The sequence below is a fragment of the Heptranchias perlo genome, chromosome 1 (assembly GCF_035084215.1).
Source record: "Heptranchias perlo isolate sHepPer1 chromosome 1, sHepPer1.hap1, whole genome shotgun sequence".
NCBI classification, from domain to species: Eukaryota; Metazoa; Chordata; class Chondrichthyes; order Hexanchiformes; family Hexanchidae; genus Heptranchias; species Heptranchias perlo.
Window position 1 is genome coordinate 56890533 of NC_090325.1, and position 13878 is coordinate 56904410.

The 13878-nt window shown below is 43.1% G+C and overlaps 1 protein-coding gene across 1 annotated transcript in view; it reads left to right on the forward strand.

Moving 5' to 3' along the window:
- The window catches only part of epg5 (ectopic P-granules autophagy protein 5 homolog (C. elegans)), a 182076-nt gene that overhangs the window by 115824 nt on the left and 52374 nt on the right, over nucleotides 1-13878 (forward strand). The window contains exons 31-32 of the mRNA XM_067985336.1: nucleotides 3992-4205; nucleotides 4983-5128. Coding sequence (XP_067841437.1) covers nucleotides 3992-4205; nucleotides 4983-5128 — 360 coding nt within the window. The remainder of the gene's footprint in view (nucleotides 1-3991; nucleotides 4206-4982; nucleotides 5129-13878) is intronic.

Here is a 13878-nt window from a genome sequence, read left to right on the forward strand (position 1 = left end):
TGATTTATCATAACCAAATTTCATAATTTTTTGTTCTCGGGATGTAGGCAACACTGGCAAGAGTGCATTTATTGTCCATCCCTAGTTTCCTTGAGAATGTCATGGTAGGCCTTCTTCAAATATTGCAGTCTTTGCGGCAATGGTCCTCCCACAATGGTGTTAGGTAGAGAATTCCAGGATATTTACCTAGCAACAATGAAGGAACAGTGATATATGTCCAAGTAAGAATGGTCTGTACCTTGGAACGGAACTTGGAGGTGTTGGTGTTCCTATGACATTGCTGCTTTTGTCCTTCTCGGTAATAGAGGTCGCAGGGGAGGGAGGTGCTATCGAAGTAACCTTGATGAGTTGCTGCAGTGCATCTTGTAGATCATAGAATCATAGAAGTTTACAACATGGAAACAGGCCCTTCGGCCCAACATGTCCATGTCGCCCAGTTTATACCACTAAGCTAGTCCCAGTTGCCTGCACTTGGCTAATATCCCTCCATACCCATCTTACCCATGTAACTGTCCAAATGCTTTTTAAAAGACAAAATTGTACCCGCCTCCACTACTGCCTCTGGCAGCTCGTTCCAGACACTCACCACCCTTTGAGTGAAAAAATTGCCCCTCTGGACCCCTTTGTATCTCTCCCCTCTCACCTTAAATCTATGCCCCCTCGTTATAGACTCCCCTACCTTTGGGAAAAGATTTTGACCATCTACCTTATCTATGCCCCTCATTATTTTATAGACTTCTATAAGATCACCCCTAAACCTCCTACTCTCCAGGGAAAAAAGTCTCAGTCTATCCAACCTCTCCCTAGAAGTCAAACCATCAAGTCCCGGTAGCATCCTAGTAAATCTTTTCTGCACTCTTTCTAGTTTAATAATATCCTTTCTATAATAGGGTGACCAGAACTGTACACAGTATTCCAAGTGTGGCCTTACTAATGTCTTGTACAACTTCAACAAGACATCCCAACTCCTGTATTCAATGTTCTGACCAATGAAACCAAGCATGCTGAATGCCTTCTTCACCACCCTATCCACCTGTGACTCCACTTTCAAGGAGCTATGAACCTGTACTCCTAGATCTCTTTGTTCTATAACTCTCCCCAACGCCCTACCATTAACGGAGTAGGTCCTGGCCCGATTCGATCTACCAAAATGCATCACCTCACATTTATCTAAATTAAACTCCATCTGCCATTCATCGGCCCACTGGCCCAATTTATCAAGATCCCGTTGCAATCCTAGATAACCTTCTTCACTGTCCACAATGCCACCAATCTTGGTGTCACCTGCAAACTTACTAACCATTCCTCCTAAATTCTCATCCAAATCATTAATATAAATAACAGCAGACCCAGCATCAATCCCTGAGGCACACCGCTGGTCACAGGCCTCCAGTTTGAAAAACAACCCTCTACAACCACCCTCTGTCTTCTGTCGTCAATCCAATTTTGTATCCAATTGGCTACCTCACCTTGGATCCCGTGAGATTTAACCTTATGTAACAACCTACCATGCGGTACCTTGTCAAAGGCTTTGCTGAAGTCCATGTAGATCACGTCTACTGCACAGCCCCATCTATCTTCTTGGTTACCCCTTCAAAAAACTCAATCAAATTCGTGAGACATGATTTTCCTCTCACAAAACCATGCTGACTGTTCCTAATCAGTCCCTGCCTCTCCAAATGCCCATAGATCCTGTCTCTCAGAATACCCTCTAACAACTTACCCACTACAGATGTCAGGCTCACCGGTCTGTAGTTCCCAGGCTTTTCCCTGCCGCCCTTCCTAAACAAAGGCACAACATTTGCTACCCTCCAATCTTCAGGCACCTCACCTGTAGCGGTGGATGATTCAAATATCTCTGCTAGGGGACCCGCAATTTCCTCCCTAACCTCCCATAACGCCCTGGGATACATTTCATCAGGTCCCGAAGATTTATCTACCTTGATGCGCATTAAGACTTCCAGCACCTCCCTCTCTGTAATATGTACACTCCTCAAGACATCACTATTTATTTCCCCAAGTTCCCTAACATCCATGCCTTTCTCAACCGTAAATACCGATGTGAAATATTCATTCAGGATCTCACCCATCTCTTGTGGTTCTGCACATAGATGACCTTGTTGATCCTTAAGAGGCCCTACTCTCTCCCTAGTTACTCTTTTGCCCTTTATGTATTTGTAGAAGCTCTTTGGATTCTCCTTTGCCTTATCTGCCAAAGCAATCTCATGTCCCCTTTTTGCCCTCCTGATTTCTCTCTTAACTCTACTCCGGCAATCTCTATACTCTTCAAGGGATCCACTTGATCCCAGCTGCCTATGCATGTCATATGCCTCCTTCTTCTTTTTGACTAAGGCCTCAATCTCCCGAGTCATCCAAGGTTCCCTACTTCTACCAGCCTTGCCCTTCACTTTATAAGGAATGTGCTTACCCTGAACTCTGGTTAACACACTTTTGAAAGCCTCCCACTTACCAGACGTCCCTTTGCCTGCCAACAGACTCTCCCAATCAACTTCTGAAAGTTCCTGTCTAATACCATCAAAATTGGCCTTTCCCCAATTTAGAATTTTAACTTTTGGGCCAGACCTATCATTCTCCATAGCTATCTTAAAACTAATGGAATTATGATCACTGGTCCCAAAGTGATCCCTCACTAACACTTCTGTCACCTGCCCTTCCTTATTTCCCAAGAGGAGGTCAAGTTTTGCCCCCTCTCTAGTCGGGCCATCCACATACTGAATGAGAAATTCCTCCTGAATACACTCAACAAATTTCTCCCCATCCAAGCCCCTAATGCTATGGCTGTCCCAGTCAATGTTGGGAAAGTTAAAGTCCCCTACTATTACCACCCTATTTTTCTTGCAGCTGTCTGTAATCTCCTTACATATTTGCTCCTCAATTTCCCGTTGACTATTTCGGGGTCTGTAGTACAATCCTATCAAAGTGATCTCTCCCTTCTTATTTTTCAGTTCTACCCATATCGACTCAGTGGGCGAACCCTCGGATATATCCCCTCTCACTACTGCCGTGACGTTCTCCCTAATCAAGAACACAACTCCCCCTCCTCTCTTACCTCCTGCTCTATCTTTCCTATAGCATCTGTACCCTGGAACATTGAGCTGCCAGTCCTGCCCCTCCCTTCGCCATGTTTCAGTAATAGCTATAACATCCCAGTCCCATGTACCCATCCATGCCCTGAGTTCATCTGCCTTGCCCATCAGACTTCTTGCATTGAAATAAATGCAGTTTAATCTAGACTTCCCTTGGTCTTTGCCCTGCTTTCTCAGACCATCTGTCCGGTCATGTTTTGTACACTCTCCCTTACTGCCTTTTGTTTCTGTCACCACTTTACTTTCCACTGACTTCCTGCATTGGTTCCCATCCCCCTGTCACATTAGTTTAAACCCTCCTCAACAGCACTAGCAAACACTAGGACATTGGTTCCAGTCCTGCCCAGATGCAGACCGTCCAATTTGTACTGGTCCCACCTCCCCCAGAACCGGTTCCAATGGCCCAGGAATTTGAATCCCTCCCTCTTGCACCATCTCTCAAGCCACATGGTACATACTGCAACCACAGTATACCAGTGGTGCAGAGGATAGATATTGAATCCCATGGCTAGGGCAGTGATCAAGCAAACTGTTCTGTCCTGGATGGTGTTGAGCTTCTTGAGTGTTGTTGTGGCTGCACCTATCCAGGTGAGTGATGAGTATTCCATCACGCTCTTGACTTGAGCCTTATACATGATGCAGAGGCTTTGAGGAGTCAGGAGATGAGCCATTCATCATTGTCTCTGCTGTGGCCTTGTAGCTACAGTGTTAATATTGTGGTTTTGTTCACCTTCTGATCAGTGGTGATATCGAAATTGTATTGATGGTGGTGAACTTGGCAGTGGCGGTGCCATTGAAAGTCATGGGGAGATGGCTGGCGCATTCTCTTGTTCAAGATGGTCATTACTTATCAGCCCAAGCGTGACTATTTTTTTATATTGCAGTTTGACCTTATGTTGTGGTTGAATTCCACCAAGCCAGTTATGTCTGAACGGACTCGGCTATTGAAGATTATTCATTTAGCCCTTACTTCGTGTGGTCTTCAACCAGAGAAAGAAATTCAAATGGCTTTTAACATTTTTTGCAAACATTGGATGTATATTCTACAGTATCAGTTCCCTGATCACTACAGTGACTTCCTCAGACTTCTGATGCAGAGTAAGTTGCTTTTTATTAGCAGGAATTTTCATCAAGATGGAAGATAGCATTTTTAAATGGTAAATCTGAATGATTTAGATTTACTTATCCAGTTTACTTGTCAAACCCAAAATTAATTTGTCTGATTGAACTGTTCGAATCTCGTTGGGATTTTGCTGCCCAGATAAACACTCTCAGGATGTAATTAATATTTTGCTCCTGTATTTCAAGTTGTTATTCAAATAGTATGTTACAGAAACATATAGAATATTGCACAGATAATGTTGATTTTGCTTGGAAGTATTTTTATGTTTTGATAGTTAACCATAATATGCCTCGGTCCTATGTCGGTCTTAAATGGGCATTAATTCTTCTAAACTTGTGTTAGTATGAAAAGTAGTATTCCTGTAATCCCTTCCCCTCCTCCCTCATATGCCTGCCTGCAAAAAATAAATCTAGATTCCATGCTGTCCTTTGATAGAAGCTGCTGGAAGAATTGACTTTCCCCACTCATGCACACACTCACATTTTTTTTGGTCCCATTTCTTCCCTTCCTCATCTTATAACTAGGTAAACTTTTGCTATTGGTGAAATCTGAATCCAAATGAAAGTTGAGGCTGCAGTTTCAATTTTAGTCTCCCAGTTGGCAATTGCATTAAGTTTTTTGCATCAATTATATAGTTCATCATATGTTTAGTTAATAGATGTAAGAAATATAATTAATACACAATGGTAATATTAAACTGGAAGAACTTTTGCAGAAATAAATGTAGCACCCTTTTTTTCTTTCTGGTTAAGGCTCTTCAGAACAAAAGTTGAACCCTGATTGCTGGAAGGTTGCTTTGAAAACCTTAAATTGTACCGCTGAAGATGAACATGAACCCAAAATTGTGCGATGTGCAGAAACCCAACGTTCTCAAAAGATCAGCCTGTCATTTGAGCAGGTAATGTAATGTCTACTAACTGTACTCCAAACTGAGAAAAATGGGAGAAATAACCCACCTCCAGAATATCCAAACAGACTTCTGGGATTGTTTCTGGAGTTTCTTGCATTGTTTTTCATTCCAAGTATCCTTATATTATTCTCTCCCTATTTTTCTTTCTTGCTTTCTCTCTCACTTTAATCTCTTTCTTCCCCCACATTTATTCTGTGTCTTTAACCCTTTGAATTCCTTGTCTTTCTGTACCTTTTCTCTATTATCTCCTCTTTTACCCTATCTCTACTACATACTTCATCTTATTGTCTCTATCTTGATCTTTTCCTCTCCCCATGCCACATCCCATTCTTCTTTCATCACTGTTGCTGTAATATTCATCCTATTCAATAAGATATTGTTAAGTTGGAATTTAAAATAGTGCTGGAGCAAAATTAGGAAGATGTTTCACATACATTTAATTCCTTTGCCTGTGTGCGTAACAAGACAATATAGAGGCTTTTGTGAGCAAAGTCTCTAAATGTTCACTAATAAACCAAAATAAAATGAGGTTGAGTTGCTCAGCAATTAGTCAATGGACAGGTAGGACGATGTTCCAACCTACAGTTTCCTTGGCAAATCCCAGATCTCAGCCATCTTCCATCAGGATGGAAGCCAGGTACTTCCCCACATGAAGGAAAAGGCTGAGAAGGTAAATCACTCTGTGCAGTTCTCAAGTACCTCCTGGTGGCCAGCTCGAGTGTAGCATTAGAATCATAGAAAGTTACGGCACAGAAGGAGGCCATTTAGCCCATTGTGTCCATGCTGGCCGAAGAAGAGCTATCAAGCTCAATTCCACTTTCCAGCACTTGGTCCGTAGCCCTGTTGGGTACAGCACTTCAAGTGCACATCCAAGTACTTTTTAATGAGTTGAGCGTTTCCGCCTCTACCACCCTTTCAGGCAGTGAGTTTCAGACCCCACCACCCTCTGGTTGAAAATATTTCTCTTCAGCTCCCCTCTAATCCTTCTACCAATTACTTTAAATCCATGACCCCTGGTCACTGACCCCTCTGCTAAAAGAAACAGGTCCTCCCTATCCACTATCTAGTCCTGTCAAAAATTTTATATACCTCAATTAAATCACCCCTCAGCCTCCTTTTTTTCCAATAGAGAACAACCCCAGCCTATCCAATCTTTTCTCATAGCTAAAATTCTCCAACCTGGCAACATCCTTGTAAATCTCCTCTGTACCCTCTCTAGTGCAATCACATCTTTCCTGTAATGTGACCAGAACTATACGCAGTACTCAAGCTGTGGCCAAACCAATGTTTTATACAGCTCTAGCATAACCTCCCTGCTCTTATATTCTATGCCTCTGCTAATAAAAGGAAAGTATCCTGTATGCATTTTTAACCACCTTATCTACCTGTCCTTCTACCTTCAGGGATCTGTGGATATATACTCCAAGGACCCTTTTTTCCTCTACACCTCTCTGTATCCTCCCATTTATTATGTACTCCCTTGCCTTGTTTGCCCTCCCCAAATGCATTACTTCACACTTCTCTGGATTGAATTCCATTTGCCACTTTTCTGCCCACCTGATCAGTCCATTCCTGCAGTCTACAGCTTTCCTCCTCACTATTAACCACACGGCCAATTTTTGTATCATTGCAAACTTCTTGATCAAGCCCCCACATTCAAGTCCAAATCATTAATATATACCACAAAGAGCAAGGGACCTAGTACTGAACCTTGCGGAACCCCACTGGAAACAGCCTTCCAGTCGCAAAAACACCCGTCAACCATTACCCTTTGCTTCCTGCCACTGGGCCAATTTTGGATCCCGCTGGCCACTTTCCCTTGGATCCCATGGGCTTTTGCTTTTTTGACCAGTCTGCCATGTGGGACCTTGTCAAAAGCTTCGCTAAAATCCACGTACACTACATCAAACACGTTACCCTCATCGACCCTCCTTGTTGCCTCCTCAAAAAATTCAATCAAGTTAGTCAGACACGACCTTCCCTGAACAAATCCAAGCTGACTGTCCTTGATTAACCCGTGTCTTTCTAAATGACGATTTATGCTGTCCCTCAGAATTGATTCCAGTAATTTGCCCACCACCGAGGTTAGACTGACTGGCCTATAATTACTCGGTCTATCCCTTTCTCCCTTTTTAAACAATGGTACAATGTTAGCAGTCCTCCAATCCTCCGGCACCACGCCTGTAGCTAGGGAGGATTGGAAAATTATGGTCAGAGCCTCTGCTATTTCCTCCCTTGCTTCTCTTAACAGCCTGGGATACATTTCATTCGGCCCTGGTGATTTATCTACTTTCAAAGATGCTAGAGCTCTCAATACTTCCTCTCTCACTATGTTTATCCTATCCAATATTTCACACTCCTCCTTAACTACAAGCTCTGCACGTCCCCCTCTTTTGTGAAGACAGACGCAAAGTATTCATTAAGAATCGTACCAACATGTTCCGCCTCCACACACAGGTTACCTTTTCTAATAGGCCCTACTCTTTCCTTAGTTATCCTCTTGCTCTTTATGTATTTATAAAACATTTTTGGGTTTTCCTTAATTTTACTTGCCAGTATTTTTTCATGCCCTCTCTTTGCTTTCCCAATTTCCTTTTTAATCTTAACCCTGCACTTTACCCCAGCATTGGCAGTATCCTAGGATTATAGCTATGAGTGGCTTAGGGAGACCTGAAAAAGCGAAGTAATTGTCCACCCCCCCAAAAAATTCCTTCTGAACGTAAATAAAAATTGTAGGTATATTTTTTGGGGCTGAAAGTGCCAATTGGAAAAGAAACCACCCCCCTCCTTCCAGTAAATCTTCTTTTTGTGAACATAGGGTTAGGCCCTCAAACCTGTTCCGCCATTCAGTTAGATCATGGCTGATCTGCACCTCAACTCCATTTTGCCCACCTTTTCTTCATATCCCTTGATACCCTTACCAAACAAAAATCTTATTGATCTCAGTCTTAAAAATTTCAATTGTCCCAGCATCCACAGCCTTTTAGGGGAGAGAATTCCAGACTTCACTACCCTTTGTGTGAGATAGTGCTTCATGATTTCTCTCCTAAATGGTCTAAGAACATAAGAACATAAGAAATAGGAGCAGGAGTAGGCCAATCGGCCCCTCGAGCCTGCTCCGCCATTCAATAAGATCATGGCTGATCTGATCCTAACCTCAAATCTAAATTCATGTCCAATTTCCTGCCCGCTCCCCGTAACCCCTAATTCCCTTTACTTCTAGAAAACTGTCTATTTCTGTTTTTAATTTATTTAATGATGTAGCTTCCTGGGGCAGCAAATTCCACAGACCTACTACCCTCTGAGCGAAGAAGTTTCTCCTCATCTCAGTTTTGAAAGAGCAGCCCCTTATTCTAAGATTATGCCCCCTCGTTCTAGTTTCACCCATCCTTGGGAACATCCTTACCGCATCCACCCGATCAAGCCCCTTCACAATCTTATATGTTTCAATAAGATCGCCTCTCATTCTTCTGAACTCCAATGAGTAGAGTCCCAATCTACTCAACCTCTCCTCATATGTCCACCCCCTCATCCCCGGGATTAACCGAGTGAACCTTCTTTGTACTGCCTCGAGAGCAAGTATGTCTTTTCTTAAGTATGGACACCAAAACTGTATGCAGTATTCCAGGTGCGGTCTCACCAATACCTTATATAACTGCAGCAATACCTCCCTGTTTTTATATTCTATCCCCCCAGCAATAAAAGCCAACATTCCGTTGGCCTTCTTGATCACCTGCTGCACCTGCATACTAGCTCTAATCTTAAGATTATGCCCTCTTGTTCTGGATTTAAACTATTTGCAAAGGCACTTTTTTTCATTTCAAGTATGAAACAATTTTTGGGGGCGAGCTAATTACTTTGTAGTTTATCTCCTTTGCTTTTTCAGGTTTCCATATATGCATGTATAAGAGGAGTCAAGACCAAGTGTAGTTTTCAGGTGGAGTGGAGTTAGAGAGTGGGGGATAATTGCCTGGGGCTTGCAGACGTAATTCAGTACTCATATTCTCATTTTTATATATTGTTATTATAAATTGCTACGTCCACAGGTGAGAGGGTGTAATTATAGTGTGATAACTTTAGAATGGCAGTTTCCATTATAACTATGGACATAGGAATTTATAGTGGAAAATGTTGACAGGAAGTGCATTCCAATATAGTCCCCCCCATTTACACCATCCCCGCCTGTATCTGGCAAACAGTGTCAACAATTTGCCATTATTGTAGGCGTCAACTATAAAGTCTCCACTTAAACCGTATTAAGCGCGCTACCTGTTTCGGGCAGTTCAAGTAACTGTTCCACACCTCTTTAAAGTGCAATTACCTGTCATGAAGTCCTTTCAGAGAGCCCCGCCACTTTCAGTCACCCCCGTGGAGTCTAGAACACCTGCGATTGCTGCTCACAAACAAGTAACAAAGATGAAAGACGCCTTCCGTCACAGCTTGCTGAAACTCAAGCTATGTTTATCTGCTATAGTGGTGAAACTGACCCGACCGCAGTGTACTTCAGCCCCATTCAACTCTCCATGGCTGAATAAGGGGTAAAGCTTCCACCTTGCATAGCTTGCCTATGGCCAGGAATATTTTCCACAAATATAATTAAAAACAGACTAGAAAATAAGCTCAAAGTGACTGTTACTCCTAATCATAGTATCATAGAGTGTTACAGCACAGACAGAGACCATTCGGCTCATCGTACCTGTGCCGGCTCTTTGAAAGGGCTATCCAATTAGTCCCACTTCCCCGCTCTTTCCCCATAGCCCTGTAAATATTTTCTCTTCAAGTATTTATTCAATTCCCTTTTGAATGTTATTATTGAATCTGCTTCCACCACCCTTTCAGGCACTGCATTCCAGATCATAACAACTCTTTGCATAAAAAAATGTTTCCTCATGTAGCCTCTGGTTCTTTTGCCAATCACCTTAAATCTGTGTCCTCTGGTTACCGACCCTTCTGCCACTGGAAACAGTTTCTCCTTATTTACTCTATTGAACACAATACTCCAGCTCAGGCCTAACCAGTGTTTTATAACGGCTTAGCATAACTTCCTTGTTTTTGTACTCTATGCCTCTATTAATAAATGTAAGGAATCTTACAACACCAGGTTATAGTCCAACAATTTTATTTTAAAATCACAAGCTTTCGGAGACTATCTCCTTCGTCAAATCGCATATCTTATATTAGGCTGGGACACCATCACACCAATCAGAGGTGTCGTTGGTGTTCAGACAGGTTAGCCACGGAAAACAGTAGGTCCCAGTATACTGAATACACATTGTGTCAAATTGCACAGACAGAGAGAAAGAGACCTGAAAGGCAGAGAGAGAGAGAGAGAATTTCCAGTTGTATTAAAAACAGATAACTTTTTTTTCCCTGCTGGTGGGGTTACGTGCAGCGTGACATGAACCCAAGATCCCGGTTGAGGCCGTCCTCATGGGTGTGGAACTTGGCTATCAATTTCTGCTCGACGATTTTGCGTTGTCGTGTGTCTCGAAGGCCGCCTTGGAGAACACTTACCCGAAGATCGGTGGCTGAATGTCCTTGACTGCTAAAGTGTTCCCCGACTGGGAGGGGACCCTCCTGTCTGGCGATTGTTGCGCGGTGTCCGTTCATCCGTTGTCGCAGTGTCTGCATGGTCTCGCCAATGTACCATGTTCCGGGACATCCTTTCCTGCAACGTATGAGGTAGACAACGTTGGCCGAGTCACAGGAGTATGAACCATGTACCTGGTGGGTGGTGTCCACGGCAACCTCTGCATTGGTCCACGCCAACCTCTGCAAGACATGCCAGATCATCGACACAGATACCACCATCACACGAGAGGACACCACCCACCAGGTACATGGTTCATACTCCTGTGACTCGGCCAACGTTGTCTACCTCATACGTTGCAGGAAAGGATGCCCCGGAGCATGGTACATTGGCGAGACCATGCAGACACTGCGACAACGGATGAACGGACACCGCGCAACAGTCGCCAGACAGGAGGGTTCCCTCCCAGTCGGGGAACACTTTTGCAGTCAAGGACATTCAGCCACCGATCTTCGGGTAAGCGTTCTTCAAGGCGGCCTTCGAGACACACGACAACGCAAAATCGTCGAGCAGAAATTGATAGCCAAGTTCCGCACCCATGAGGACGGCCTCAACCGGGATCTTGGGTTCATGTCACGCTGCACGTAACCCCACCAGCAGGGAAAAAAAAGTTATCTGTTTTTAATACAACTGGAAATTCTCTCTCTCTCTCTCTCTCTCTCTCTCTCTCTGCCTTTCGGGTCTCTTTCTCTCTGTCTGTGCAATTTGACACAATGTGTATTCAGTATACTGGGACCTACTGTTTTCCGTGGCTAACCTGTCTGAACACCAACGACACCTTTGATTGGTGTGATGGTGTCCCAGCCTAAGATAAGATATGCGATTTGAGAACCTCTCATTCACTATTCACCTGATGAAGGAGATAGTCTCCGAAAGCTTGTGATTTTAAAATAAAATTGTTGGACTATAACCTGGTGTTGTAAGATTCCTTACATTTGTCCACCCCAGTCCATCACCGGCATCTCCACATCATGTCTATCAATAAAACCCAGGATCCCATATGCTTTTTTAACAGCCTTCTCAACTTGTCCTGCCACCTTCAAAGATTTGTGTATGTGCTCCCCCAGGTCTCTCTGTTCCTGTACCCCCTTTAAAATTGTACCATTTAGTTTATATTGCCTCTCTTCATTCTTCCTACCAAAATGTATCACTTCACACTTCTGTATGTTAAATTTCATCTATCATATGTCTGCCTATTTCACCAGTCTATATATGTCCTCCTGAAGTCTGTTGCTATCCTCCACAATGTTTACCACATTTCCAAGTTTCGTGTCATCTGCAAACTTTGAAATTATACCCTGTAAAACCAAGTCCAGGTCATTAATATGTATCAAAAAGAACAATGTTCCTAATACCAACCCCTAGGTAGCACCATTTTATACTTCCCTCCAGTCCGAAAAGCAACCGTTCACCACTACTCTCTGCTTTCTGCCCCTTAGCCGATTTTGTATCCGTACTGCCTCTGTCCCTTTAATCCCATGGGCTTTAATTTTACTTAAAAGTCTAATTTGGGGTACTTGATTAACCGCACTACCCTTATCAATCCTCTCTGATACTTCTTCAAAGAACTCAATCAAGTTAGTCAAACACGATTTTCCTTCAACAAATCTGTGCTGACTTTCATTTATTAGTCCATACTTTTCCAAGCGCCAATTATTTTTGTCCCGGATTATTGTCTCTAAAAGTTTCCTCACCACCGACATTAGGCTGATTGGCCCGTAATTGTCGGGTTTATCCCTCTCCCCTTTTTTGAACAGGGATGTAACATTTGCAATCCTCCAGTCCTCTGGCACCGCCCCCATATCTAAGGAGGATTGGAAGATTGTGGCCAGAGCCTCTGCAATTTTTACCCTTGCTTCCCTCACTAACCGAGGATAGATGTCCTCGCAGGGGTGTTTGCTAGTGCTGTTGGGGAAGGTTTAAACTAGAGTGGCAGGGGGATGGGAACCTGAGCGGGGAGTCAGAAGGGAATAAAATTGAGAGCAGCAAGAGAGGGGAAGACCCAGGGGAAATCTACAATACAAATAGTACAAACAGTTGTTCAAAAACAAGTGAGAGGGAAAAGCGTAGAGCAGCGGAAAGAACGTGTACTTTAGGCACGACAGATAAAATAAAAACTAGAAAGCGTAAGGCGATTAATTCAGTATCAAAGCTGTGGCAGGGGGTTGGGAACCTGAGCAGGGAGACAGAGGAAAGCGTGTCAGGAAGGGACAGAAGGTATGGAGTAAAAGGTGAAGTGTTAAAAAAGGAAAAAGCAGGAACTAAGTGTCACAAAACATATTTGAAAGTTCTTTATCTGAATGCACGTAGCATTCGTAACAAAATGGACGAGTTAACGGCACAAATAACTACGTATGGGTATGATCTTGTGGCCATTACAGAAACATGGCTGCAGGGTGACAATGACTGGGAATTAAATATGCCAGGGTATTTAACAATCAGGAAGGACAGGCAGGAAGGAAGGGGAGGTGGGGTGGCTATGTTAATAAAGGAAGGAATCACTGTAATACAGATAAATGATATTGGGACAAAGCATCAAGATAATAAAACAGTTTGGGTGGAGATAAGGAATAATAAGGGGAAAAAAACATTAGTGGGCGTAGTAGATAGGCCTCCTAATAGTTGCAACTCTGCTGGAAGAAGTATTAATCAGGAAATAGTCGGGGCATGTAATAAGGGAACAGCTATAATTATGGGGAATTTTAACTATCATATTAACTGGACAAATCAAATTGGGCAGGGCAGCCTTGAGGAAGAGTTTATTGAGTGTATTAGGGATGGATTTCTTGAGCAGTATGTAACTGATCCTACAAGGGGGCAGGCAACCTTGGACCTGGTCCTGTGTAATGAGCCAGGATTAATTAATAATGTCCTAGTTAAGGATCCCCTTGGAATGAGTGACCACAACATGGTTAAATTCCATATCCAATTAGAGGGTGAGAAGGTTGGTTCTCAAACAAGCGTACTGAGCTGAAATAAAGGAGACTATGATGGTATGAGAGCGGAATTGATTAAAGTGGACTGGGAAAATAGATTAAAGAGTAAGACGGTACATGAGCAGTGGTGTTCATTCAAGGAGTTATTTTACAACTTTCAAAAAATATATATTCCACTGAGGAAAAAAGGGTGTAAAAGAAATGACAGCCAT